We start from the raw sequence: 27,785 nt of genomic DNA on the forward strand, positions 1-27,785 counted from the left end.
ACACTCTGCTTTCCCCTGTATTTTAAGAAAGTAACATCCTGTATTTGGGTTTAAATTCAGGCCAGTGAAGCTGATTGTGTAAGCAGTTTGGATTTATGCTAGGATTTATTGCACAGGGGATTTTGGAGATTTTGCATGAAACCTCTGTATTTAAAGAAACCCTATTTGAGGTTTAAGTTTTGTTGATTTAAAGCAAAACTTCAACAAGCATCTTGCCTGACTGTTCCAAATCTTATATCAATAGCAGCTTTAGGTAGCTGCCAGGGGATTAAATAAGGCCAGGTATGGTTCTGTTAGAATAAGCTTCCTGGAATAAATATTCCATGCCAAAAATGCATCATGGCGTTCATGATTACATTTTTAAAAGGTGGTATTGATCAGACATGGAAACCCTGGAGAAATAGGAAACTACTGGGGAGGACTAGACAGAAGGACTCCACACAGGAAGGCAGGAAGAGTCTTCAATTTTATAGCCTTCATCTGCCTGGCCTGAGTCCAGCGGTAGCAGATTTACATCCAGTGGTCACTAACTGTGCCTGAGTGGGCAGACGTCTCCAGACAGTATTGAAGGCACTGAACTTACTCCATATGATGACATTGGCAATATTGAAAACGACTCCTTCTTGAACATCTACGTTATGCCAGGGCTGCTATGAGTTTACAAACCTTACTTTGTTTAATCCCTCAACAACCCTCTGGGGTAGGAACTAATATACTCATTTTGTGGGTAAAGAGAGGACCAGAGAGGTCATTAACTTGTTCAAGGTGACAGGAAGTGGCAGAGCCAGGACTTAATTCTTGGACTGCTTCCAAAGTCTGTTTTACTTCCACCATGCTGGGAGCTGACTGTCAATACCCATCTGAGGATAGAATCTGGCCATTAAACAAACTGCCCATGGCTCATGTTCACAAATGTCAGTGAGTGGGCTTTGAGCTCTCATCCTTGTGATGCAGATTCTCTGTTCTACTCAGCTTCCGTCAAAACTATGATTAATGCTCAATGCATAATTCTCTGTACCTTAATGGCATCAAATCCTGATTCAATGGAACACTTGGGTCCAAATCTTAGTTTTGCTAAGTACTGGATGTGGGACCTTTGCAAGTTATTTGATTGGTAAGTTTTTCTTCTTTAATTCCTGCTCCACTTGCTTCTCAGAGCTGATGGGAGGATCAGCTGAAAGAACAGCTATGCATGCTCAAGCTATAAGTGCTGTGTCTAGAACAAGATTATTGTTGCCATCTGTGGCAAACATTTCATTTTATCTGTCTTCCTTTGCTTATCTGGTCCACACCAGTGGTTTGCATTGTCTCACCTCTGATAGGTTCTCCTTGTGCATCTATGCCTTCACCAGAGTGAAATGCAAATTCCTCTCAGCTCACTCCCCACCCACCTTGGGATAAGAAAGCCTAAGAGGACTAAGGTCAAGTCAGGGAAGGCTGTGCTACTGGCAGCTGAGCTGGCTTTATTGCAGCTAAAGCCCTCAGAAGGCTAGCACCTTTTCCCTAGAAACTAAAGTTTGAAACTTGAAATCTTATCTTGAAAAAAAGCTCATCATCTCTAGAAATAAGAGAAATGAAAACTACTCTAAGATATCATCTCACTCCAGTCAGAATGGCAGCTATTATAAAGACAATCAACAAGTGTTGGCGAGGATGTGGGGGGAAAAGGCACACTCATACACTGCTGGTGGGACTGCAAATTGGTGCAGCCAATATGGAAAGCAGTATGGAGATTCCTTGGAAAACTGGGACTGAAACCACTATTTAACCCAGCTATTCCTCTCCTCGGACTACACCCAAAGGACTTAAAAACAGCATACCACAGGGACACAGCCACATCAATGTTTATAGCAGCACAATTCACAATGACTAAATTGTGGAGCCAACCTAGATGCCCTTCAGGGGATGAATGGGTAAAAAAAAATGTGGCATATATACACAATGGAATTTACTCAGCAATAAAAGAGAATAAAATCATGGCATTTGCGGTAAATGGGTGGCGTTGGAGAAGATAATACTAAGTGAAGTTAGCCAATCCCCAAAAACAAATGCCTGAATGTTTTCTCTGATATAAGGAGGTTGACTCATAGAGGAGTAGGGAGGGGGAACATGGGAGGAATAGATGAATTCTAGATGGGGCGGAGGGGTGGGAGGGAAAGGGAGGGGCAAGGGATTAGCAAGGATGGTGGAATGTAATGGACATCATTATCCAAAGTACATGTATGAAGACATGAATTGGCGTGAATACTTTATATACAAAGATATAAAAATTGTGCTCTGTATGTGTAATAAAAATTGTAATGCATTCCACTGTTGTGTATTTAAAAAAATAAAATCAATTAAATAAAAAAAAGTCTGTGGTTATATAGTGTTAGAGGGTATTTGGGAAATCTCTGTACTTTCTGTTTGATTTTGCTATAAACCAAAACTGTTCTAAAATAATAAAAGCTATTTTTAAAAGACAAAAAAAAGAAATCTTATCATCTTTTACTCCTTTAAAAAATATTTGATGTAATTCTGCAGACTTCCAGCTGAACTTGTGCATCAAAAATGTACACTTGGGGCTGGGGATGTGGCTCAAGCGGTAGCGCGCTCGCCTGGCATGCGTGCGGCCCGGGTTCGATCCTCAGCACCACATACCAACAAAGATGTTGTGTCCGCCGAGAACTAAAAAATAATAAATATTAAAAAATTCTCTCTCTCTCTCTCCTCTTTCACTCTCTCTTTAAAAAAAAAAAAAAATGTACACTTCAAAAACATACACTCCTCAAAGGAACACGTAATTTCCAACTACCTTCTCACCTCTGACCAAATCCTCTATTAACAGGAGCAAGAGTGGAAATCTCGTCGGTTCAGCAGTTGGGTATGAATATCCATGTTATTCATGGTCATATGTTCTTGTTTTTTTGTGTGTGTAAAAATGTAAGGATCGGGGCTGGAGGAAGAGATATTTTGAATAAGCTGAGTTAATCGCAGGCACTCAATTGCATAAAGCACCTGAATCACTTACCTCAACTTCCTTTTCAGTGAGTGGAGGGGTGCTGTGAAAAAGAGAGAATACATATATGAACTTTATCCAGCCCAGTAAATAAACTACAAGGTGACTTTGAACGACCAGCTGACAAGTGTTTTCAGAAATAGAGTAAGCTGAGTTGGTGAGATGGGAATACGGCAGAGTCCCATTTGTGTTCTCTGTCTTTTATGAGACTCTGATCCTTGCAGAGGTAGCATTGAAGAAAACATTAGATCCTGGGGTCAGTCCTCCAGCAATGTCACTTCTACCTCTATGACTTTGGATAAGTTATTTAATCTCTGTAAGTGCTACCTTGCTCATCTGTAAAATGGGAATAATATTATCTACCTTGCAGAAGTCTAATAAAAAACATGCAAATGTATGTAGTATGAAGGGGTATGTGCTCATAAATACAGGCAGCCCTCCATATCTGTGGGTTTTGCATTCCTGGATTTAGCCAGCTGCAGATCGAAAATATTCAAGAAAATTGTGTCTGTACTGAAGATGTGCAGACTATTTTGGTCATAGTCTTTAAATAATACAGTAAAATTCTTATTTACATAGCATTGTCCTTGCACTAGATATTATAAGTCACTTAGAGATTATTTAAAATCCACAGGAGGATGTCTATAATATATGCAATACTACGTTATTTTAAACAAGGGACTTGAGCATTTGCAGATTTTTGGTATCCATGCAGAAGGGGGTGGGTCCTGAAACCAATTCTTCATGAATTCCGAGGGCCAACTGCTAAAGGACATCCATATTCAGTAGTACCCAGGAAATGTTAGCTATTGTCACTATTCACTCACAGGCTTGCTATGAGGAATTAATAAGTGCATATGCATTTGTAATTTACAAACTATGTACACATCCAAGTTGCTGTTACAGTTTTCCTTGGACGACCTAGGTCTGCAAAGTCTGACCTTTTCATTCTTGAGCGCTGTGACAAAGTTCCCTCTGTGGCAGGAATCAGAATGTCAAGGGAGTCCCATTTGGCACAAAGGGGCCCTTCCAAGAGTTGCTTGTCATGTGCAGGTCCCACAGCCTGTCCCCAGAAAGCAGTTCCTTTATCTGCATGCCCACGCTGTGTGGCTGCCACCTCTGTTCCTGCTAGTAACTAAAGCTGGACGTATTCTGAAACCCAGATAATGTAAATAATGCACAGGCCCTTTCCTGTGCTGGGTGGGGAGGCCGGGAGGGGTCCGACCAGTGTCACAGGACTTGGCAAGAGAGCTTGCCATCAATAAGCTTCACAGGAAACACAGCTTCCTCCCTTTCACGGGTGCAGAGGGACCTGAGATCAAAGGTAGGGGTCAGCCATCTCTGCAAGGGGCTGGTTCTCACCCTCCAGGAGGGACTGTGAGAGCCTTCCTGTTAGGATGAGGCAACAAGACCCCATGGCCACCAAGTCAGCCGAGAGCAGGACAGGAGATAAACAGCTGCAAAGATGTGCTATGTTACAGCCCTGGTCACAGCCCCACCCGGCAGGCCCTTTCCTCTGAGGGCCGACTCACTCTTACCACATATTCTTATAGAGCATCACACACTCTCTACATGATTTATCAAAGCTTACTGAGAGTGCCTCTGACTCCTGGCTTTATGTATTATGTGCAATTCTGCCTATTTTCATAAGTAATTAATCTAACTTTATTCCTTTATCCTCCTACTTTGTTGACTCAGAAACAACTACTTTGTTGACTGCTTTTTTGCTCTTGAACACACCCAACTGTGTTTTTTTATTGGTTTGTTTTATGGTATGTGGTATTCCCAGGTGGGCGCAGCAGGACACACACAGGGAGGTGTGTGATTTAAGCCAAGAAGCCCCATGCCCAGCCAGTTCCTGAAGCAGAACTAGGCCTTATAAACTGGCATTGGCAACTAGGAGGCAGAGCCACATACCTCTGAAGGGACAGAGTGTCTTTTCATGTGACTCCTTGTATATCTTCTTTGAAGACACGTCTATTTAAATCTTTGGTTATTTGAGGAAAAAGGACAATAATTTGTCCTTTTGTTGCATTATAAGAACTCTTGATAGAGAAACAAGTTCGTTATCAGATTAAGAATTTGTAAATATTTTCTCTCATTCTGTGGGTTGCCTTTTACTTTCTTGATGGCATTGTTTGTTAGCACAGAAGTTTTTTATTTGGATGAAGTACTATTCATCTGTTTGTTTAACCCTTTTTCTTTCTTTCTTTTTTCTTTTTATTTTTTTGGTGGTGCTGGGGATTGAACCTAGGGCCTCACATATGCTAGGCAAGTGCTTTACCACTGAGCACATCTCCAGCCCCTTTACCTTTTGTTTTATATTTTTGGCATCACATCTAAAAAAACATGCACTAACTTAACGTCATGAAGATTTATTCCTGTTTTCTTCTAAGAACTTTATAGTGTCATATCTTAAACTTAGTTCTATGGTCCATTTTGAGTTAAATTTTTGTGTGTGTACTGTGTGAGGTAGGGTTATAAGTTCACTCTTTTTTTTTAATATTGTTTTTGGTTGTAGATGGACACACTATCTTTACTTTTATTTGTTTTTATTTTTAATGTGGTGCTGGGGATTGAACCCAGGGCCTCATGCATGGGAGGCAAGCACTCTACCACTGAGTTACAACCCCAGCCCATAAGTTCAATCTTTTGCTTGTGACTATCTGTCCCACCACCATTTGTTGAAATTACTAATGTTTTTGGTTTGAAAAAATTTTCACCAAAATATTTGCCTGGATATCTTGTTTTGTCATTTGTGTATCTCAGATTTATTAGATCATCACAGAGAACTTCCTTGACCCCCCCACTCAATATTTCTCTCCCATGTCATTGTCTATTTGTGCCCTATTTCATGGTCTTTATAGCATAGTATTTTCTCCAATACCCAAACTGTTCACTTTTTAGCTCAGCTCTCAAGGGCCTGTTATGTCATAACTCCCTGATCACACATGATCTCATTTAGCCAGCATCACATTCCACCAGTGACAGAGTACTTATGACCTCTGTTGTGAAAGGAAGGAAACCACAGCTCAGAAAGCAAAGGCACTACCCTCTAGGAGTGGAAGAAGTCTGGTGGGTTTTTTAAGCAATCATTCTTCATGTGGTTGCTCCATTTATGCAAATCTCAGACCTAGACTCTCTCAGTTATAGGTAAGAGGACTATCTGGATTGAAACCCATCTCTCCCGTCCCAAAGCCTGCACCATCTGCTACAATGAGTTTCTGGTGGCCCTATGTCCAAAGGGCTATGCCCACCTGTGAATCCCGCATACTCTTTCAGATGGAAACTCCCAGTTTGGCCCTTTCTTATTCTTTTTGTTTTGAATTCATTACCCCTTCCTGGACCACTGGACTTTAGCCCTTCTGGGATTAAGAACCAAGATTAGTTCTCTGTGTCCCACCTAGAATCTAACACAGGCACCACCCAATACAGCTCTTCTGCAATCCAAGTTCTGATTTTACCTTCCAGGGAGGGACTTGTGGACTCGCAGTTTGCGCAGCAGCACATCAGAAATATTGGGCATGACATCCAAACCACTCTTTGACTCTTCTTCCTCAATAGTTGGGGAGATTTCAGAAGGGATCCCTGAAAAATGAAAGTGCTTTCTTATGAAATGTCTGTTTGAAATCACAGTAAAACTATTGGCAGCTACTTTCAGGGGTGGGGTGGGGAGGAAGAATTTTAACACTTATAAACACCTAGTTAGATGATAAGAGTTTTCATAATTATCATCTTATTTATCACAATGAACCAATGAGCTAGAACATCATCCTCCTGTTTTACAGGTAGCTTAGCCAAGGCTCAACAAGGTTAAGTAACTTGCCCAAGATTACAGGCAGAGTAAATGGCATAGCCAGACTTCAGACCTAGGTCTGCCTGTTTCAAATTCTTTCTTCCCATAGTTCCCCACAGTATCAAGCATGATCTTATGTCTGGGAACAGATGTTGTTTTTTGGCAACTGAAAACTGGTTGCCTGTTTGGCTATAATAATTGAGTGGGAAAAAACTCTCTACCTGGCAGTTTCTCAGGAGGTCTCATATCCAGTTATTTTTCCTTATGTATATTCAAAAGTTCTATTTTCCAGTTCCCACCTAGAAATCAGCATTTGGTTTCATAGCTTCATAGATAGGAAAAGAAACAGGGAATGTCTAAGGCAAAGTTAAGGTCCAGGACCTCAAGGCCCTTTTACATATCTCTAAAATATAGATGCCTACTAGCGACAGAGCCAAGGAACAGCCTTTTGTTATATCCTGAAACCAGGCTGGATCTGTGTTGTGATTTCATAAATCTTTCTCTTATTTGAAGACATCTCTTGCATCTCTTCAGAGCTGCCCTTCTGCAGCCTCCAGCCCTCCTAGCTGCTCAGTGTGGCCGACCATGATCCAAGGTTCATGCCTGCATCCTAGTTTGTTGTTTTGGAGGCCTAGGTGTGCTCTAACAAGTTCAGCGTAGGAGGACATTAGAAAGTGACTTTTGCTGTTGTATATAACAAATTAAAATAAATAAAATTTAAAGTTTTTTAAAAATAAAAAAAAAAGAAAGTGACTTTGACATTGACATTCATTATTCACACAATGTAGACTTTCTATGCCTTATTATGGGCTCATAGTTTACTAAGGTTAAATCAAACCCTCCGATTTCTTTTTAATTTAATTTAATTTTTTAATTAGGTATCCTAATCCCATACAATGATTATTTTCCAGAATTTACATTTATACCTATCATGGGCTTTGACCTAGCAGATTCCCAACCTGCTTGGTCATTTTCCAGGACTGTAGGCCAGGCTGGAGATCAGGACTAGTTATAGCAACAATCCAAATAGCCCTAAGATTAGGAGCCATGTGAATAGAAGCCTCACCAAAGGAGCCATGCAAAGAAAAGAGGATAGAGTTGGGCTCAAGGTTAAGAATTTTTAAATACTTTTAGCTTTCTAATAACAGAATGATGTTCATGGGTTCCCTGATTTTCCAGGTATCCAAGCACAGACTGTAGGGCCATCTGTCAGAGATCGTCAACAATGTTTTTTTTTTTTTTTTTTTTTGGTTTAACATTGCCTAGATATACTCTTAGCTACCTGTCAACTCTTCGGTTGATAGGCAATTATTGCTCTCTGATATTCCCAGGTGACAGATGGCCAACCTTGTGCTACCTCTGGCATTGCTCCACCACACTCAGCAGAGAACCAATTATGCTGTGGGCTGCTGAGAACTGTGTATGATAGACCGAACAATGTGAAGCCTAATAATTGAGTGGAACTGTACCAGGGGCTTTTGCCTAGAAAAGTCCCTTAGGTTAAGTGGGAAGGAAGGAAGGAAGGATGGAAGGGAGGGAGGCAGGGAGGGAGGGAGGGAGGAAAGAAGAAAGAAGACAAAAGGAACTACTTAGTGATTCTAACTCTTGTTAAAATAACTCCCTTAAGAGTGATCCCAGAATTGGTGGATCTCAGAATCAACCACTCTCCTCCTGAATGGGACCAAATTAGCAACAAAAAATTTAAAAATCAACCAAAAATATACCAGCAATGTTCAAATACAGGAAATGGCAACACTCTTTAAAAATAATGTCTAGAGAAAGACAGAAATTACTATAGTACACACTGAGCTCCCACCCTTGACAACTCTTTTTTTCTTCCTCCCCCAAAGAATGAGTTCTGAAAAGATGTGAGAGGAGAAATTCTGATGCAGTGCAGTGACACAGAATGGCAGGGAAGTGGATGGAGGGGTGAGTGGCTGCCTGAGGAGGACACTCACAGGTTTTCCAGGTTAGAGGGTCTCCATCCCACCACACCAATGCTTTAAGGAAGGAAAAAGAGAGGAACAACTGTGTTGCCACTTAGCATTTCTTACTAGCTCGGAGGGAAGAGGAAAAGCAGAATGATTACACAGAATTCTATCTGAGTTGCTTATCTTGAACAATATAGGGGGATTTACCAGAAAGGAAGATTAAAATTAAGACAAGCTCCTTGGATGGAGTGATTGGCGGGGGAAACATGGAAATCCCCAATTGAAGCCATCCCCACCCGCACCCCACTTCTGAAACTGGCATAGTGATCAAATGTCTTAAATTTTGATGTTTTTTCCTTCCTTTGCCTGGCAGAGGAATGAGTGGCTCCTGGGAGGATGGGCCTAGTCTGAAGATAAACCCCTGGGCAGGTTGTCTCTAAAAGTCCCCTAAGTTGGAGAAGCAATCCAAAGCTCACAATTCCCCACCAAGGAAACAGATACACCCCTCAATCTGCTTTAATGAACCCAAGTTTGGGGGCTATAGAAAAGAGCAAAAACCAGTCCTGCAAACACTACTATTCACAGCTCTGTCTGAACTTCCCCTTTTCTCCACCAGTAACAAGCAGACAGACACAAAATACCCAGTCTTCAACTAAAGGGCTGAAGGAAGGGTAATGAGATCTCAGACGAGGTGCAAAGAAGTCAATGCAAAATAACCCACACAATGTATGTGAGCAAAAGAAAATCCAAGTAGACATGTCCAGATCAGAAAGAAAGCAAATGAAAACCAATGTATGGCAGCTATACAAAAATACTAACGTTAAAAGAGGAAGGACAGAAGGAAGGAAGGTAGAAAGGAAGAAAAACGGGAAACATGTAGGAGACAGATGTCAGGATGGAAACATAGCTGCAAAAAAAATCAAAATGCAAAAATGCATTTCTGTGCAAAATATATGCCAGAAATTTGTTGACTCAAGGAGAAATTAGAACCTGGAAAAAAAAAACTAAAATAAGCAAGGAAGGATGAGATGAGAAGATCGTACAGAGATAAAAGAGGGTTTTTACATAAGGAAAGAAATTGAAGATCAAAATAACAGAACTGGAAAATACAAAAGTAACCAAAAGTTGGAAAATGAAATATAACATATAGAGCTTCAAATAGAATTAGTAAGGAAGGTGAGAGAGATTGAATGATCACAAGGAATGCAAGGAAGAAAAGAAAGAATGAAACATGGGGCTGGGGGTTGGAGCTCAGTAGTAGAGCATTTGCTTAGCACTTGTGAGGCATTGGGTTTGATCCTCAGCACCACATAAAAACAAATAAATAGAATAAAGCATTGTGTCCATCTAGAATTTAAAAAAAATTAACAAAAGAATGACGTACATAGAGATGGAATATGAACCTGGAGTTGAGACACTGTTGACCACTGTATAGATTATGTTCTCTCTGGAATAGTGAAGCAAACCAATGAAACAAAGAACATATTCAAAGATATAACAGAAGAAAAATTTCCTGAAATGAGGGGAAAGCTGAAGTTGTAAGTTGACCTCCTATTTTAAAAAAATGTATTTCAATTTTGAAAAAGTTCATCTAGTCTCATCTCCCTCCCGCTTCCTCCTGAATTTGTAGGTAAGGGACATTTGGCATAAGAAGATAGGTAGATAAAGAAATGCTTTTCCGGCCACTGTCACAGAAAAGTAAGATACCTATTACGGGGAGGTGATTGCTAAGGAATGCAGGCAAACAGCTAGCCTTAGATTTCTCTACTGAAGTCAGTGGAGCAAATCTACAGAGCTCTAAGGGGAAGGATTTTACAATTGTGTAAGTTATTGTTCAAGACCTGACCAACATTTACAAACATGTTAGAATTCAGGAAATACAGCATCTCTCATCCCTCTTGAGCAAACTATGATCATGAAATTCTAGTTAACCAAGACAAAAATCAAAATCAATTTGGGGATGGTGAGCCATGGTAAAGGACCAGTGGTGAACATGACATCCTTTTACATGTAAGTCCAAGGCTGAACAACTGTAAAAACCATGGCTGCAGAATGGATTATAAAAGCTATAACCTTGACAATAAACAAAGGAGAATTCAGCACATGTATAGGTAGTGACATAAAAGGCAGGAAGTAGTATGAAGGTGGGAAGAAATGCTGCCATTCTCATCTTTTCCCCCAGGAAGTCAGTAGTGACAAAATGTTCTTGTCTTTATTCTTGGTGTCAAGTGTTTGGGGCCTTAATCCTGGAGATACTGCCTTTCCAAGGCTAGGTAATTCCTGGAGATAGAAGCCAAGTTTCTTTCAAGTTAAGCTTTAACATACAAACCAACCAATCCAGAACCTGCACCCAACCATTTCCTTTATCAAACTCACACACTCCAAGCCAATATTCTTCCTGCTCTAAATCACCCAGGAACAGGGACCTGATGACCAGACACCTCCCCTCTAGCCAAGCCTGACAATATTATTCAAGCTATCCAATCCTAAGCTTACTCAGGGTACCCTTCCCTCCCTTGCCCATTCCTTCCCATGAAAACCCCAGTAAAGGCCTGGGTTCTATTCTCCCCTCCCTCCTCTGCCTCTTGACTAACCCTGGTCCTTGCCCAGGTGGCCTTCCGCCAAGGTGGACTGTTGTCTCCTGTTTTGGGGAATCTGTGAGTAAAAATATCTTCCTTCCTAAGAATCATTTCTCTGGTTTGTGTGTCTTACCTGGTTAAAACAAGTGCTGGGTACAAAGTTTAGAATAACCATCTGGATTTAAAACATGCAGAAACCGACCACAACTCCAAACTCCTAATGAATTTCATAATACAATTTCAAAACTTTTAGAAACTAATTTCTTCTCTTTGGAGGAAGCAATTACCAAAATTCAGCAAGTCCTATAGTTTCACTTCACTTTAATTCAAACTCAATTAAGTTGTAATTTTTTTTATTTTGAAAAAGTTCATCTATACAAAGAACTAAAACAATTAAACAATAAGAAAACAAATAACCCAATCAACAAATGGGCCAAGGACCTGAATAGACACATCTCAGAGGAGGACATACAATCAATCAACAAGTACATGAAAAAAATGCTCACCATTTCTAGCAGTCAGAGGAATGCAAATCAAAACCACCCTAAGATACCATCTCACTCCAGTAAGATTGGCAGCCACTATGAAGTCAAACAACAAGTGCTGGCGAGGATGTGGGGAAAAGGGTACACTTGTACATTGCTGGTGGGGCTGCAAAATGGTGCAGCCAATTTGGAAAGCAGTATGGAGATTTCTTGGAAAGCTGGGAATGGAACCACCATTTGACCCAGCTATTCCCCTTCTCGGTCTATTCCCTAAAGACCTAAAAAGAGCATACTACAGGGACACTGCTACATCGATGTTCATAGCAGCACAATTCACAATAGCTAGACTGTGGAACCAACCTAGATGCCCTTCAATAGATGAATGGATTAAAAAATGTGGCATTTATACACAATGGAGTATTACTCTGCATTAAAAAAATGACAAAATCATGGAATTTGCAGGGAAATGGATGGCATTAGAGCAGATTATGCTAAGTGAAGCTAGCCAATCCCTAAAAAACAAATGCCAAATGTCTTCTTTGATATAAGGAGAGCAACTAAAAACAGAGTAGGGAGGAAGAGCAGGAGAAGATGATTAACATTAAACAGGGAGGTGGGAGGGAAAAGGAGAGAGAAGGGTAATTGCATGGAAATGGAAGGAGACCCTCATTGTTATACAAAATTACATACAAGAGGAAGGGAGGGGAAAGGGAAAAAAAAAAACAAGGGGGAGAAATGAATTACAGTAGATGGGGTAGAGAGAGAAGATGGGAGGGGAGGGGAGGGGAGGGGAGGGGGATAGTAGAGGATAGGAAAGGCAGCAGAATACAACAGACACTAGTATGGCAATATGTAAATCAGTGGATGTGTAACCGATGTGATTCTGCAATCTGTATACGGGGTAAAAATGGGAGTTCATAACCCACTTGAATCAAAGTGTGAAATATGATATGTCAAGAACTATGTAATGTTTTGAACAACCAACAATAAAAATTTTTTAAAAAATTAAAAAAAAAGAAAAAGTTCGTCTAGTCTAATCTCCCTCCTTTCCTCCTTCTGTATTTTGTAGGGAGGGGATTTTGGGGTAAGCTACTTTTTACTTTCTTCTTCGTATCTTTCATTATGAGTTGAAATTCTTGATAATGAGCATGAACCATTTTTAATGTTTCAAAACATCTGCTTATACTTGCTCATCCTAATGAAAACACTGGTTTCTGGACATCTCAGGGATTTGAGGAAAATAAACTTTGGGGCTTTGTTAAAAATGTTCTGAACACAGGATGATCCTCCAAAGCCAAGGCTACTGGTTGGAATAAATTTTCTGCACATCTGTCTTCTCAGGAAGGGCTCTGCTCTGTGTGAGATATGAGACTCTGAGCCCACTTTAGGGCTATCTGGAAGGACTGCCTATCAATCTACTTCTCTGCCTCAGCCCACAACTCTCAAAATTCAGATCCAGATATCCAGCCACATCTTAGACATGACCACCTGGATAAAGAGAATGAAATAACTTCAATAGCCACCATTTATCATCAGCTACACATTAGATGATCATTCTTATTTATCTCTTACAGTAGCCCTGCAAAGTAAATAAGCCCCTCGCCAGGGAAACTGAAGCTCATCTATGCTAAGTAGATTCCCCAGGGCCCACCTGATTAGTGGGAGAGCCAGGATGCAAAAGCAGGTCTGACAGACAATTGCATCCCAGCTGCTTCCTGCGGGCATTCCTGTATCCAAATCCAAACACGCTGTCTATTCTAGCGAGCTCCCCTATCATGCTCCCATCCTGATTAATGTCACCATCTACTACGTAGCTGGGCATGTGGATGCCTGGGGTCTTTCAGGTCTCCCCTTCACCCTCATCCCCCTTATCAAATCCAGCTAAGCTTGCTTCCAATTAGCTCTCGAACTGTCCTCCTGACATTTATACCATCTCCTCGCTGTTTCTCTGTCTTCCTACCGCCTCTTCTGTCTCAAGCTATCTTTTGTAATCTGTCCAGAATGATTCTAACCGATGGATTAAATCCTGAGCTACCTCACCTTCAGGTGTCTCTGGTTTTCCACAGTGTCCTAGATGAAGTTCAAACTCATCAACTTTGGCCAGCAAAGACTTCAGCCCTCCTCATCCTGGCCCACTGCTCCAGCCCCACTGCCCACCTCTGGGGCCACACGGGCCACACTTGATTCACCTGGGATTCCTTCTGTTCCTGAAACATGCCAAGCACTAGATTATACCTACATACCTACATATCTTTGTTCCCACTTACCCCCCTGCCCAGGATGGCCTGCTCTTCCTCAGATTGAAGCTGCTCCTCTTGAAACCTTCCCCAATCCACCCCTATTAAGAGGGCTGCTTCTTCCTCTTTGTTCCTAAGTACTTTACATTCTTTTTTTGTTGTTGTTTTTCCTCCTTTGGTCTCCTAGTTCAGTACTTAGTAATGGCTTAGATTCTATACACTGAAATTGCTCACCCAGAGAAATAAATCTGAGCATTTGCAAGAAAAAAAATGTACAATTTAAAACCATTGCCTTTGCTCTAAACTATTAACCCTCTAGATATATGCCAAAATTGCTCAGTTGTTCAGACCTAATGGCAGGCTGGGGACTCTATGGTCCGTGTTTTGAATTGACTATTTCCTCATGATACAGTGATCTAATAACTGTTGCTCAGGTCAGGAGAAAATAAAGCACTCAAGATGAGAGCTTGCATTGCAAATCTGCTTACTGCATCTATACAATTTTTTAAATATTTTTTAAGTCTTATCACCATGTAATTTAGTGACTTTGTCAACCCTTGTATTAGTAAGCACATCTACTAAGGTGCTTACTAAGTTCCAGGCAAAATTGGCACACGACTGTCCTCTAAGAGCTTATTATCTGAGGGTACAGAGGTTAATCAGAGAAAAATCTAAACATTTCATTTTATACTCTGATAATTTTTACAAAGAAGAGAACTGGAGGTGCCAGAAAAGCCTTCCATAGAAAAGTGACTTTTGACTAGATAGTTTAGGAATAAATGGGAGCTCATTAGTCAAAGAGGCAGAACATTCCATGTAGAGGGAATAGCATGTGCCAAGCCTAAAAAGGGTGAGGAATGAGAGGCTGAAAGGAGGACAAATGTTAACAGTGAGAGGGAGAGTGGCCCCAGAAGACGCTGGGAGCTAAGTGAGTTCACCACACGAGCCTTGTAGGTCCCACTAAGGATTCAAGTGCTCATCCTAAGAGCAGAATGAAGCCTCTGAACATGCTGAAACAGATTTTTATTTCAGAGATTCCTCTGGCTCTGTGGTCATGGTCTGAGGTAAGTGAAGGGGTCAGGAGTGCAGGCTGAGGGACTGGTTGGGGTGAGGGGGTCAGGAGTGCAGGCTGAGAAGCTGGTTAGGAGGCTGTTGAGGTAGCTGAGATGACTGGATGATAGCTGGACAAGATCCTCCCCTTGAGAGTAGGCCTTGAGTCTTTTTCATCTAATGCATTGTATCATATAACGGAGATCATATAATGTGAGCCCTGGCTCACATCAGCCGCACATCTTTGTCCTGAAATAGCCTGCAAGTGATCAAAGAACAAACAAAGACAAAGGAACTGGTTGGATTGTTGGACAGATCAGATGCAGCAGGGAAAAGAGCCTCCTAGTTCTCAGAAACTGAAGGAGAGCCAAAGTTCTGAAGACTCCAGAATGTTCTGATAAGAATCTACCCCATTTCCCAAAGGAACAGCCAGCAAGCATCTTAAGAGACTCGAGTTTTCCCCATGAGCTCATATGCATTGTTGAATTAGAACCTGTAAATACTCTCTGGGCCAGCTCTCAGAGTGCTCCCACAGATTTTTGTCCTGGTAGGGAAAGGGGCTTTCAGAATGTAAGAGAAGGAATTCTGCAAATGGCAGTCCAAATGTACAGCTGCCCACATCTCCTTCGCTGACCTATCACTGTGGAGCAGAGTTAAAAAAAAAAAAAAGTTCCACTTGGTCAACAAGATAGAGTTCTATAGTCAGGTGCCTGCTGGACTAAAGATTAATATCACACAAAGCATTATACCAGCTCAGTGAAGCAGGTGCCAATATATCCCCATTTTATAGATGAGCAAACTGAGGCACCAAGAAAATGAGAAACTTGCTCAAGGCTTTGCAGCTAGTAAATAATGAAGCTTGAACTCTTAAACATCCACACTATGAAACTGAGAGAAAGTTAAGAGGAAGTTTGCATTTATTGAAGACCTAATATGGTTAAATTTTGTGCCAATAGGAATCATTCATTTACCTGATCACTTTACTTCTAAGATCCAGTTTATTCTTTATTAATATTGGATAGTGAGGTTCTGCTATAAATAGTAGATATTTAAATTGATAAAATCTTTTGTAAGCTAATTTGGCAGTATGTTACACATTTAAATGTAAATACCTTTTGATCAATCAATTGCACCTATAGAATAATATCCCTTAGGAAAACATGCATTTCTATAAAGATACATGTAAGACAATGTTCATTATACAATTGTTTAGTAATAGAGAAAAAGTGGAAATAATATACTATTAAGAGGCCAGTGGAATCAATGTTTATAGTGGCTCAATTCACAATAACTAAGCTATTGAACCAACCTTCATGCCTTTCAACAGAAGAATGAATAAAGAAAATGTAGCATATATACATGATGGAATATTACTTATCCATAAAGAAGAATGAAATTATAGCATTTGCAGGTAAATGGATGGAATTGGAGACTATCATGCTAAGTGAAATCAGCCAGTCCCAGAAAACCAAAGGTTGAATATTCTCTCTGGTATGTGGATGCCAACACACAAAAAGGGGAGTGAGTGAGGAAAGAATAGAAGTTCACTGGATTAGACAAAGGAGAATGAAGGGAAGGTAGGGGAGATAGGACTAGGAAAGACAGTAGAATGAATCGGACATAACTTTCCTATGTTCATATATGAATACATGAACAGTGTAACCACATCATATACAACTACAAGAATGGAAAATTATACCCCCATGTATATATAATATTTCAAAATATACTCTACTGTCATATATGTCTAAAAAGAATTAAAGAAAAGGTGAGTGTGGAAAAATATACATATTTATATCAGTTCTTTGTGCAATACTATAAACAATTTAAAAAATCAAAAATTCCATATATGTTAAATATAGGTAAGTATATGTTAAGTAAAAATACAATATGATAAGCACCTAATCACCCACCAAAATCTGCCCAAATTGATGGAATTTAATTGAGGTATATGGCCAGTTGTCTGGCTAGCAACCAGGTCCCTAGATTCCCTTTCTGCTGGTTATGGTCATGTGACATCAGCCTGTACACAATTGCAGATAAAAAGAGGTATGCAATTTCTACCCCACTTATCTATCTATCTATCTATCTATCTATCTATCTATCTATCTATCTACTCTGGATCTCCACTCTTTCTCCTTCCATGTAGTGAGAACCAAGATCTGATTCAGCTTTGACTTTGTAGCTAGTCTAACACCACAGGCCATGGCAAAATGACAACAGGGAAGAAACCAGGGTCCCAGAATGCTTGCTTGGAGCAGCGGCAACTGATACTTGAACAGCTCACTTTAGAACTTTTACTCCAGAGTGAAACAACCTCCACTCTCCAACACGTTATTGTATTGGGGTTCTCTATGTTACAATAATTTAGATTTTATTTTACCTAAGCAGGAAAGTTGCACAATACTTTAAAAGAGATACCAATATTGAGAATTTGGTAGGACATATAAAAAAAAGATGTCATAATTAAATGAGTTCATTCCAATACCCAGAAGTAAGAACACCAGAAATAAAGGTTTATTTCCATTTATGAAAAATTATTAAATAACTTATATAAAATAATTCATATGATTTTTCAATAGATATCCAAAAGACATTTGGTAAAATTCAATCTTGAAACTTGGAGGAGAAAACTATTACCTTTGGTAAATACATAAAATAATATAAAATATGAAACAATATCATGTTTTATATAATATGTCAAAATACACTGTACTGTCATATATATCTAAAAAGAATTTAAAAAAAGAGGTGAGTGTGGTTTCCCAGCCCAAACACCATATTTGTTTATTCATATTTTATATTTTATTACTATTAGATATTGTATGATATCAAATAATATAAATATCAAATAATAAATAAAAATTTAAATAGTACATATAAACAAATAGTACATTTGTTTACTATGATTTTTGAGGAAAAAAAAACAATTTAACTAAGAAGATAAATAAGGCAAATAATGTTCTGCCTATCACCATTATCAAATTAGAGAATGCTGCCAAAGTAATAAAACACACACAGGTATACACAGAGAAATGTACACACATGCACATACAACTAGGACAAATGGTGAGTTGAATAAAATAAAGAGAACAGGTGGGTTGATTAAATAAGAAAAGTGTTCTGCCAAGTGGCCCCTGAAGTTAGATACATCTGGGCTTCAATCCTGGTTTTAGTAATTAGTAACCACATGACTTTCATTTCCCTAAACCTCAATATCCTCAGTTGAAAAATGAGCAGAAGGCCACGCCACTTTCTAAGATCCAACATTGTCCCATGCTTAGCCTGTAGCAATCCCTCTAGTAACCACACCAGTTAGTCACCGTAGTAATCAGTCCACCATGTTAAGTAATGTTTATTATACAAGAAACTGAGCGGCATTCATCTGTGCCACTAATTGTCAGGTAGAAAATCTAATAAAAATGACTCTGCTTCATAAATAAACAGGCAAAGTACAAACCACATAGAAGACACAAGGATAATGCCCACAAAGGACCTCAAAATTTTTAGGGGAATACCTAAATTATCAGAAGGACAAATGCTGTGCCTGAATGAGAACTATTTGTTTGCAAATTTAAAAAGATCTATAAATTTTAAGACCAACAAAACTCTGGAAGTTCTTCTGAATACAATGTGTAGGTTTAGAGCAGCCACAATTAAAATGTTACACAAAATGTATCAGTTTCTAATGCGAATGGAGACCCTGAGAGGTTGAGGAACATATAAAGATCCATTAATTGGTTTCTGGGTTGGGACACAAACTCAGATCTCCCAAGTTCTTGCCTAAGTTGCTCTTGCTGTTACTTTCATAGACTCTCTCTATTCTTGAATATTAACAAATATTCTGGGAAAAAAAGAGCAATGGGGGAAATTAAACCCCACTGCCCTTATCATGAAATCAGTGATTACAATGTGGTATCAATCGGGATCTGGGCATTAGTCTGTGATATATATCCAAAAGAATGTAAAATATGACTGTCTATGCCACAGAAGAAATATATCTTTAAAAATATGACTGCAATAACAAGATCTACCTATATCTCAAAATGAGGCTCAGTGGTATTAACAGGTATAGGTAAACCAAACTAATAAAAATAGAACTATTTCCCTATGCAGAATATTTTTATGATGATTAAAATAATGGAGGAATTCCCAAAGGAAAAGAAGCAAAAATGATTGTATAAAAACTTTATAATTTCTCTAATTTATTAAAAAGAAAAAATGATAAAGAAAAATTATTGAGAAAAACACAGCCAGCCAGGGTTAATATCTGTCACATATAGAGTTTTCATTTATTACTAACAAGAACAAAAAAAGCCTAGGACACGAATGGATTCATGGACAAAAAAATGAGCAGCTGATTCACCCCAAAAGAAAAAAAGAAAGTAAATGTTTCAAAGTTTAAAGTTTTCACTTACTAGCAAATTAATGCAATAATAATGAAGTGGCATTTTACACTAATAACAACACATTGTAATTGTCATTCTTATTATTGATTAGCTGGTTCTTACTATACAGTATTCTGGTCAATAGGACCAAATACAAAACAAAATCCAGAGCTGGTCAAGCTTAAGAGAAAAACATACGTATTCACTGGAGAGAGATAGCATTATACATGGGAGGCAATTCAATAAATGCAAAGATTTCTACACTTTTGAATCAGTGAATTTCAAGCCTGAGCATGTGCCAAGGGAGTAACTTAAAGGAAGAAAGAAAAAAAAAAAACCCCTACAAGTACAAAATTGTTTATAATAGGGTTGTTAATCATAGTTAAAAGAACTGTAAACACTAAAATGCCCAACAATAGATACATTAATACCAAAGGAAATATGTACCCTTTAATGATAAATATGAGGACAAGTCAAAATATATGGAATTAGTTATAAATAAGTAAAAACAAAGCAGAAAGGGAAAGTGTATGCACACTATCAAATCAACATATGAAAAATTATAAATGTGAGTAAATATTGGAAAGTATAACAATTGTCACTTTTTCATAATTTATGGGGTTGTGGGTGAAATTTTAAGGTAAGTTTTCCCAAGTGTTTCAAATCTGCTATAATAAGCAAAATTTTAAAATTCAAAGTAGAGAAATATTCATTTTAAAAGATTCCTCTAAAGACGGATCATTTAAAACAAAACTTAGTTTTTAAAAAATGTTGTCAGGAATTTTTCTTTCCTGAAACCTCCTTTCTCATGTTGAATAGGTAGGTGTTTGTTACTATATTTCAGACTTGGGCTTCCAACTCATTGTTGAGTCCCAGGACACTTGCACACGGCAATCCATGAACAGAAGGCTTCTGTGCTGTCACTAACCACGGGCAGCATGAAGTGGTCACTGTGAACCATGAAGCTTGGGGTCCACTGGGGTGCCTTAGTACCGCAGAGGACAAAGAGAGTTCCATAAGGTACTTTTACACCTGGAGCAGCCCCACTGACCTCTCCCCAGCTTACTGGCCTTTTCTGTATCAGTTTGTCTGAAATATCATATGGAAAAAAAAATTTCAAAAGTGATCATGCAATGGCAAAACCATGCAATCTGGACACAGGAGCCCTTTGGATCACCTTTCCTCAATTGTAAGATGAGAGCAAGAATTGCTGCCTTTTTAGTCTATTGGGAATGAATAAACCAGAGTGCAAAATGATGTATACTCCAGAAATCACTATAGAAAATGTTTATTATGATTACATTACAAGAGGTAGGATATAATATTGTATAAGAGTTGTCAGAGACTGAAAGTAGAATTGTGTTTGCCAAGTGCTGGGTGAGGCAGGGGAGGGGAACTAGTGTTTAGTGGATGCAGAGTTTCAGTCTGGGGGGATGAAGAAGTTCTGGAGATGGATGGTGGTCGCAGTAGCACAGTCTGCTTGATGCCAACAGAACTGTATACTCACATGGTAAAAAATAATCAAGTATATATTATATATCTTACCACTATAAAAAATTAATAAGTGCCAAACAGAGGAGTAGGATATAGGCAGTGATTCAAAAGAAAGCAAGGAAGCATCTGAGATTTCAGAACTGGTAGGACTTACCCACAGCTTTAAGGGGCAGGTATGTGATGGAGAATGGAGAGGAGGTGGCATGTCAGGAGAGATATACGGTGTGGACAACCGCACAGAGGCAAGAGGGTGAGTGGCCCCTGGGAGGAGGTGTGGGGAACAGAGCAGGACAGCCTGGCCTGCTGAAACACTTTTCCCTCTGAGTATACCTTGTTGGTCCTCCCCAACTCAAGGCACTATGGTTAGAGATTATTTTTACGCTCCTGTCTCAACAACTTCCCTGCAATGACTTTTGCCATGCCGTACACAATTTCATTCATTCATTTATTCAAAAAATACTTATTCAGGACCTAGTAGTGCCAGGCATTTAGCAGTAGACACACACACACACACACACACAGAGAGAGATGAGGGAGGGTGTCTAGACAGATTCCTGCCCTAGGGGGCTTCGACTCAGGGGTAACAGCTAACATCAGACAACACTTACCTACCAAGCACTGTTCCAGGTAGTTTACAAGTACAGCTTATTTAATCCCCTTAATGACCTTTGAGGCAACCATGATTAGTCCCATTCTACACATGGCTTGAGGGAGATAAGGCATGGCGAGGTCAAGTAGCTTGCCCAGGCCATGTGGCTGGGCAGTGGCAGAGCCAGTACTTGAGCTGGACAGTTCTGACGTGTAGTGGGGCTAGCATATGTGTGCTGAAGAACAGGCCTGAAGGTGGGCAAGGAGAGCGCTAGGATTAGGACCAGGTCCCAGGGGCAGAGGGAGGAGAGTCAGAACTCCACTAAGGCAGGTGGGAGATGAAAAGACTTGTTTTCCGATGAATGTGGCATGAGGGTGGATAGGACAGTGGAGACCTGGAGGCCTGGAGGAAGAGACTTGCAGGCACCCAGCAGGGCGAGGCTGGGGTATGAACTTTGTGGTGACAGCAGTTAGAAAGCAAGAGATGGTTCTGGTGACTTTGAAAGAGGAACTGGTCTATTTGGGAGGCTTCCTGGGTGTGAGGGGGAAAAGGCAGGGTCAAAAGTTCAGGCCTTGGTGGAAAGAGACAGGTTTGAGGGTGCTCTGCCTGGGCAGGAAACACCATCTGTTTCCCTCATTCATCTGCAAATACTGCTCTGTGTCTGGAACACATCACCCTTGGGATGGACCAAGGCCTCAGGCAGGAAGTCTGGTGTTCACACATTTCCCAGCCTTGATGGGGCAGGCAGACAGCTCAGCCCTGGCAGAGGAGCCCTTGCCCACCCACCCACCTACCTTTCTCCTGCTCGGCCGCTTCGCTCAGCTCAGGAAGCTTGAGCCCCACCAGGTTCTGATTTCTCATCAGGATGTGCTCCTTTATGGGAAAAGAGAGACAGTGTTTCACATGTGGCATCAGGCTGGATGCTTCTCTGGGTTCCCTCTGTGGTTCTGCGACACTGAACCAGGCTAGGAAACACTGGGGCAGCAGCAAAGGGGAGTGAACAGGCAGAACATGGCACTAGCTCCTCCCCGCAGCCTGCAAAGGTGCCGGAAACCCCGTAAGTGCCACCATTCCTTGGCTCTTATACTTAGTGTAGCCTGTTTTTCTAAGAAGTCTGTGGGCCTCAGTGCTCGGCCACACTGGAGGACAAACAGAACTGGGGGCTTGGGGACAGGAAGGTTCCCTGGGTGCACCTGTGGCTGCTCCTCCTCTCTGGTGATCTCTTGGCTGACTGCACCTTCCTGCCCTGCTGTTCTGGGCAGGGAGGATCACTCCAGGACTTGTCCCCTGCCCACCACTCATTCCTCAATGGCCTTTATGGCACCTCCAGACAAATGAGTCCTGAGAATTGCTACCTTGGGGCCTCAGCAGGCAGAGCTGGGGAGAGGTGGGATGCTGACCACAGGTGTGTGGCATCGTTAGGCCCACACCTGCTCCAAGTCAGGTAGCATCAGACTCAGGCCCTCTGAGTAATGCCTGGCAGAGCGCCCACTTAACTTATGTCATCAATGGATTTTTCAGCCTCCTGGGTGGCAGAGGTCATGTGAGTTATTAAAATGGAAGGGGGAAAAAAAAGCAGGGTAAAGAAGGAACGGAAGGGGCCAGCAGAGGGTGCTCATGATCCAAAGGGAAGCGGAGCCAAGCCCTTTACCTGTTTCCTTAAGAAGCTGGAGGCCCACAGTCCATCAGCTCTGAGCACAGTGGACCTGGGCAGTGGGAGGGTGCTCAGCTGCCGTGGGGGAAGTTGGCAGCATGGGGCCTCCGGGTTACCTATAACTTTCTTTGCTAGGTGGGGGTGGGGTGGCTTGTTGCCCAGGTCTTTGAGGCTCCTGAAGGCAAATCCCTGGCTGTGTGGAATCTTTGGCTCCACCTGCCCCCAGAGATGTGGAACTGTGGCCCACCATGGGTAGCTCCTCCAGTCCCTGTTCAGCTCCACTGGTTTCTTAGATCTTTCTGGCCAGGTAAGGTTTTATGTGTAAAATGTTCACACTGGCAGACAGGCCCGGCTCCCCTGAGCCTCCAACTTAGAGCACCATTTCTGAGTAGGACAGTGATCAGCATTGGAATTGTCCTTCTAACACAGAAATACCCTCACTTGTGCTGGAGTGCTATTGGGTTCTTCATTTCCTTTCCTGTCCCACACTCTCCTCTTAGGGGAACACTGTCCAGCTCTAGGCCCCACCAGGCAGAATCCCAGTTGCTTTGTTCTGTGTCTGGGGTGGCCTTCTCAGGAAGAGAGGACTGGGTCATATTTCTTTGCCTTGTTAGCTCTTCCCTCCCTCCCTCTGGCCTCTCTCCCCTGCATCTCTGGACATCCCAATCATCCCTTGCATAGTATGGCAGCCCCATGGATGGCCACTGTGCCTAGGTTGATGGCCAAAGGAAGTTGGGGGCACCAGGGACATTGGGAAAAATGCACCGTGGAAGGAGAAGCCCTTCATGGTCCTCATAATATTTAACCAAGGACCTTAGGTCCAGGCATCAGGAAGAAAGATTGGGTGCTATTACAAAAGGAAAACCTATTTAATCCCAGTCTCGCCCAGTCCTAGGCATGACCAGGTTTTATCAGAGGGTCATTTATAAGTCACCAGCTCTGGCTGGGGAAGGAAAACAGCCCAGGACTGAGGGCCCATGTGTGTCTCCACACACCCACCTTACCCTGAAATGTGGCTTTGTTTGGTGGCTATATCCTAAGCTGCCTATTAATAAGTGCAAAGCATGCCTGAAACTGGGACTATGAAGAAGATGTCATGCATGTGGCCTGGCTTCTCTGAGTAGGGAAGTTTGGGGCCCTGTGAAATCCACGTCCAGGCCAGAGCTGCCCTGCCCCAGGGTCCAGCCTCAGCCCAGAGGTCTTCAGCCCAGGAGGGACCCGGCATTCTCACCCTGCCCAGTTGGCCCCTAGAAACCCACCTCACGGAGCTTGGTCAGTTTCTGCATCCGCACGGGCTGCACTTGTATCTGGAAGTCTTTAAGCCCGGGAGTCTTGGCCAGCTTGCCACTGGCTTTGCCTGGAAACCGCTTCTCTTCCTCTGCCAGAGGCAGCTTGGCAAGCACTTTCTGCAGCCGGGGCCCAGGCTCTTCGGGGCCACTGTCCCAGGACACTCCCCGTATCAGGGGTGGCCGGGACACAGGGGGACGCAGCTCAGCTTTGGAGCCAAACTTAGATCCCTGGGGCTCTCCGGCTGAGCCTTTTCCCTGGGGAGCTGGTGAAGCCACCCCTCCCGAGCCCTGGGCTGGACTTCTGGGCAGAGGGTTGCCCTCCCTGGCCGTCTTCAGGAGCTGCCTCCCCAGCTCGCTCTCGGCAGGGCCAGGCTGGGGGCTGTTCAGGGCCATTTTCCCACTGCTGCTTGTGCCAGAAGTTGGGCCCTGGGGTGTAGTCTCGGGGTGCTGAAGGGGATCAAAGTTTTCCTTTTGTTCTATTGTAAGCTCTTTGGACTTCTCAACTGTGGGAGAGCGAGGAGCCAGCCTGCCCTGAGACACTTTCCTCTGGTCATTCTGCTTCCGGTCAGCTAGCCCTTTGGGAATATTCTGAAAGAGACAAGGTAGAGTTGGGGTCCTGAAAGCAGGTTGAAGAGGAGATACAGACGCTGTCAAGTGGCACATTGGTGTGTGTGTGTTGGTGGAGTGGATAAGGTGGAAGGCTTCTCATTCAGGCCGAGCCAGCCAAGGAGCACACAACAAGCCTGGGGTTTGACAGTGAGGACAAGGGGACCTGCAATTTAAAACTAGTCAGGAACTTCTCCTTTGGCACAAGAATTAGAATCAAGAATCAATAAATGGGATAGACTCAAAATAAAAAGTTTCTTCTCAGCAAAAGAAACAATCTATGAGGTGAATAGAGAACCTACATCTTAGGAGCAAATCTTTACCCCTCACACATCAGATAGAGCACTAATCTCTAGGGTATATAAAGAACTCAAAAAGCTAAGCACCAAAAAAAAAAAAAAAAAAAAAAAAACAAAACAACAACAACAAAAAAAAACCCCAATAACCCAATCAATAAATAGGCCAAGGACCTGAACAGACACTTCTCAGAAGACGATATACAATTAATCAACAAATATATGAAAAAATGTTCATCATCTCTAGCAATTAGAGAAATGCAAATCAAAACTACTCTAAGATTTCATCTCACTCCTGTCAGAATGGCAGCTATTAAGAATACAAACAACAATAAGTGTTGGTGAAGATGTGGGAAAAAAGGTACACTCATACATTGCTGATGGGGCTGCAAATTGGTTCGGTCAATATGGAAAGTAGTATGGAGATTTCTTGGAAAATTGGGAATGGAACCACCATTTGACCCAGCCATCCCTCTCTTCGGTCTATACCCAAAGGACTTAAAAACAGCATACTACAGGGACACAGCCACATCAATGTTTATAGCAGCACAATTCACAATAGCTAAACTGTGGAACCAACCTATATACACAATGGAATATTACTCAGCAATAAAAGAGAATAAAATTATAGCATTTTCAGGTAATTGGATGGAGTTAGAGAAGATAATGCTAAGTGAAGTTAGCCAATCCCAAAAAACCATATGCTGAATGTTTTCTCTGATATAAGGAGGCTGGTTCATAGTGTATGGACGGGGAGCGTGGGAGGAATAGATGAACTCTAGAAAGGGCAGAGGGGCGGGAGGAAGGGAGGGGGTATGAGGTTAGAAATTATAGTGGAATGTAATGGACATTACTATACAAAGTACATGTATAAAGACACAAAATGGTGTGAATATACTTTGTATACAACCAGAGATAGGAAAAATGTGCTCTATATGTGTAATAAGAATTGTAATGCATTCTGCTGTCATATATAAATACAAAAATTAATAAAAAAAAAAAACTAGTCATGAACTTGTCAAGCGCTAGAAGCTAAAGGAGGAGAGCTTTCCTACATTGGGAGGAAAGCTTTGGCTCCAGCTCAGTTGCCCACATTCAAGTCCTGGCTCTGCCTGGCAAGGCCTTTAACTCTCAGGGATCACATTTCCCACAGGTTGATGTACTCTGAAATTATATGCAAATATACAAATATATTTGTGGGTGTCAGGAGTATATTATGGGAAAAAAATTCACACTTTTTAATCATTTCTCAGAGGTGTCCATGAACCCAAAGAGGATAAGGGTCATATAACTAGGTGATCCTTGCAAAGTGGCATCTTACTCCTCGGAAGTTCCAAGATTCTTCACTCTTCTTTCATTGCCCTGCTTTGGGGGGGGAACATGAGGGCTTGTGTGTGATTATCTGCCTCTTGTGTAGGTCTAAATCTTCAGAAAACTCTATCCCAGGCCCAGTTCCAGGCAAGACTGTAATCTTGCCTGCCCTCCACTCCACCTGGAGTGCTTGGCCACCTGCTCTGAGCAGCGTGGGCAATTCTGTTGCTCATCAACAGAGATGAAATATTCCTGGCTGCTTCCAGCAGGGGCTGGGTCTTTCCTATACATTCTTTGGAGCTGAGAGGAGCATCAGTCATGCCTGGCTGCTGCTGGGCCTGGAGTTCCACTTGCCTCTGGCCAGCAACCTGACCCAATCCTGTCTCCCCACTGGCTCCACCTCATGGTAGGGCAGAGGAACCTGCTGTTTGCCCAGTCTCTACCCTCCCCTCACATGCCCACATGCACACACACTTGCAGGCTGCCCAGGGGCCAGCCGAGGTCATCCAATGGGACAGAGCTCAAACTCACAGGCTCGCCAAGGTGAGGTGCGGAGACATCGGCGTCATCCCCCTTCTGCTGGAAGAAGTGAACACAGGTCAGCCTGGATGGGAAGAGGCTGACTTCCTTTTGAAATGCCTCAGGAGGCCTAGCTGTGGGGTGAATGCCTCCCCACCCAGCACCCGAGCTCAGGGTCATGGAGGGCCTCCCAGCAGTGAAGAGGTGAGGGGAGAGGTCCATCGGCATGCAAACACCACAGCCAGTGGACCCTTACCTGTGGAGGTGCTCCTGGCAGAGGGGACTGCGAGCCACCGCACACATCCAAACCTGGAATGGTTGACACAGGAAATGATGTCCAGCACCCCAGACCCTCATGGGTCCCTTTAGCAAAAACACAGCCTTCCGTAGCAATCGTGGGCCTGGGAGCCAGAGACGTGGCCATTTGTCAAGTGCCTCTCACATGCCAGCTAGTTCTTAGGTGGTGAATTCCCATGGAAATCATGAGGAAAGTGAGGCATACAGAGACCTCAAGGTCACATGGGCAGGAAGCATAGGTGCTGGATGAGACCCCTGGCTGCTGA

General features: G+C 42.0%; 1 protein-coding gene across 9 annotated transcripts in view; it reads right to left on the minus strand.

Moving 5' to 3' along the window:
- The window catches only part of IRAG1 (inositol 1,4,5-triphosphate receptor associated 1), a 118,931-nt gene that overhangs the window by 28,566 nt on the left and 62,580 nt on the right, over nucleotides 1–27,785 (minus strand). For 6 of the 9 annotated variants that reach the window (XM_081282057.1, XM_081282050.1, XM_081282051.1 and 3 more), the window contains 6 exons: nucleotides 27,479–27,531; nucleotides 27,178–27,282; nucleotides 24,461–25,078; nucleotides 22,342–22,420; nucleotides 6,463–6,586; nucleotides 3,011–3,041 (listed from right to left, as the gene is read on the minus strand). In XM_081282057.1, coding sequence (XP_081138183.1) covers nucleotides 3,011–3,041; nucleotides 6,463–6,586; nucleotides 22,342–22,420; nucleotides 24,461–25,078; nucleotides 27,178–27,282; nucleotides 27,479–27,531 — 1,010 coding nt within the window. The remainder of the gene's footprint in view (nucleotides 1–3,010; nucleotides 3,042–6,462; nucleotides 6,587–22,341; nucleotides 22,421–24,460; nucleotides 25,079–27,177; nucleotides 27,283–27,478; nucleotides 27,532–27,785) is intronic. The other 3 variants (XM_081282055.1, XM_081282053.1, XM_081282054.1) reach the window with 3 other exon arrangements.

Source organism: Spermophilus citellus, assembly GCF_964194105.1.
Source record: "Spermophilus citellus genome assembly, chromosome: 2".
Lineage (NCBI taxonomy): Eukaryota > Metazoa > Chordata > Mammalia > Rodentia > Sciuridae > Spermophilus > Spermophilus citellus.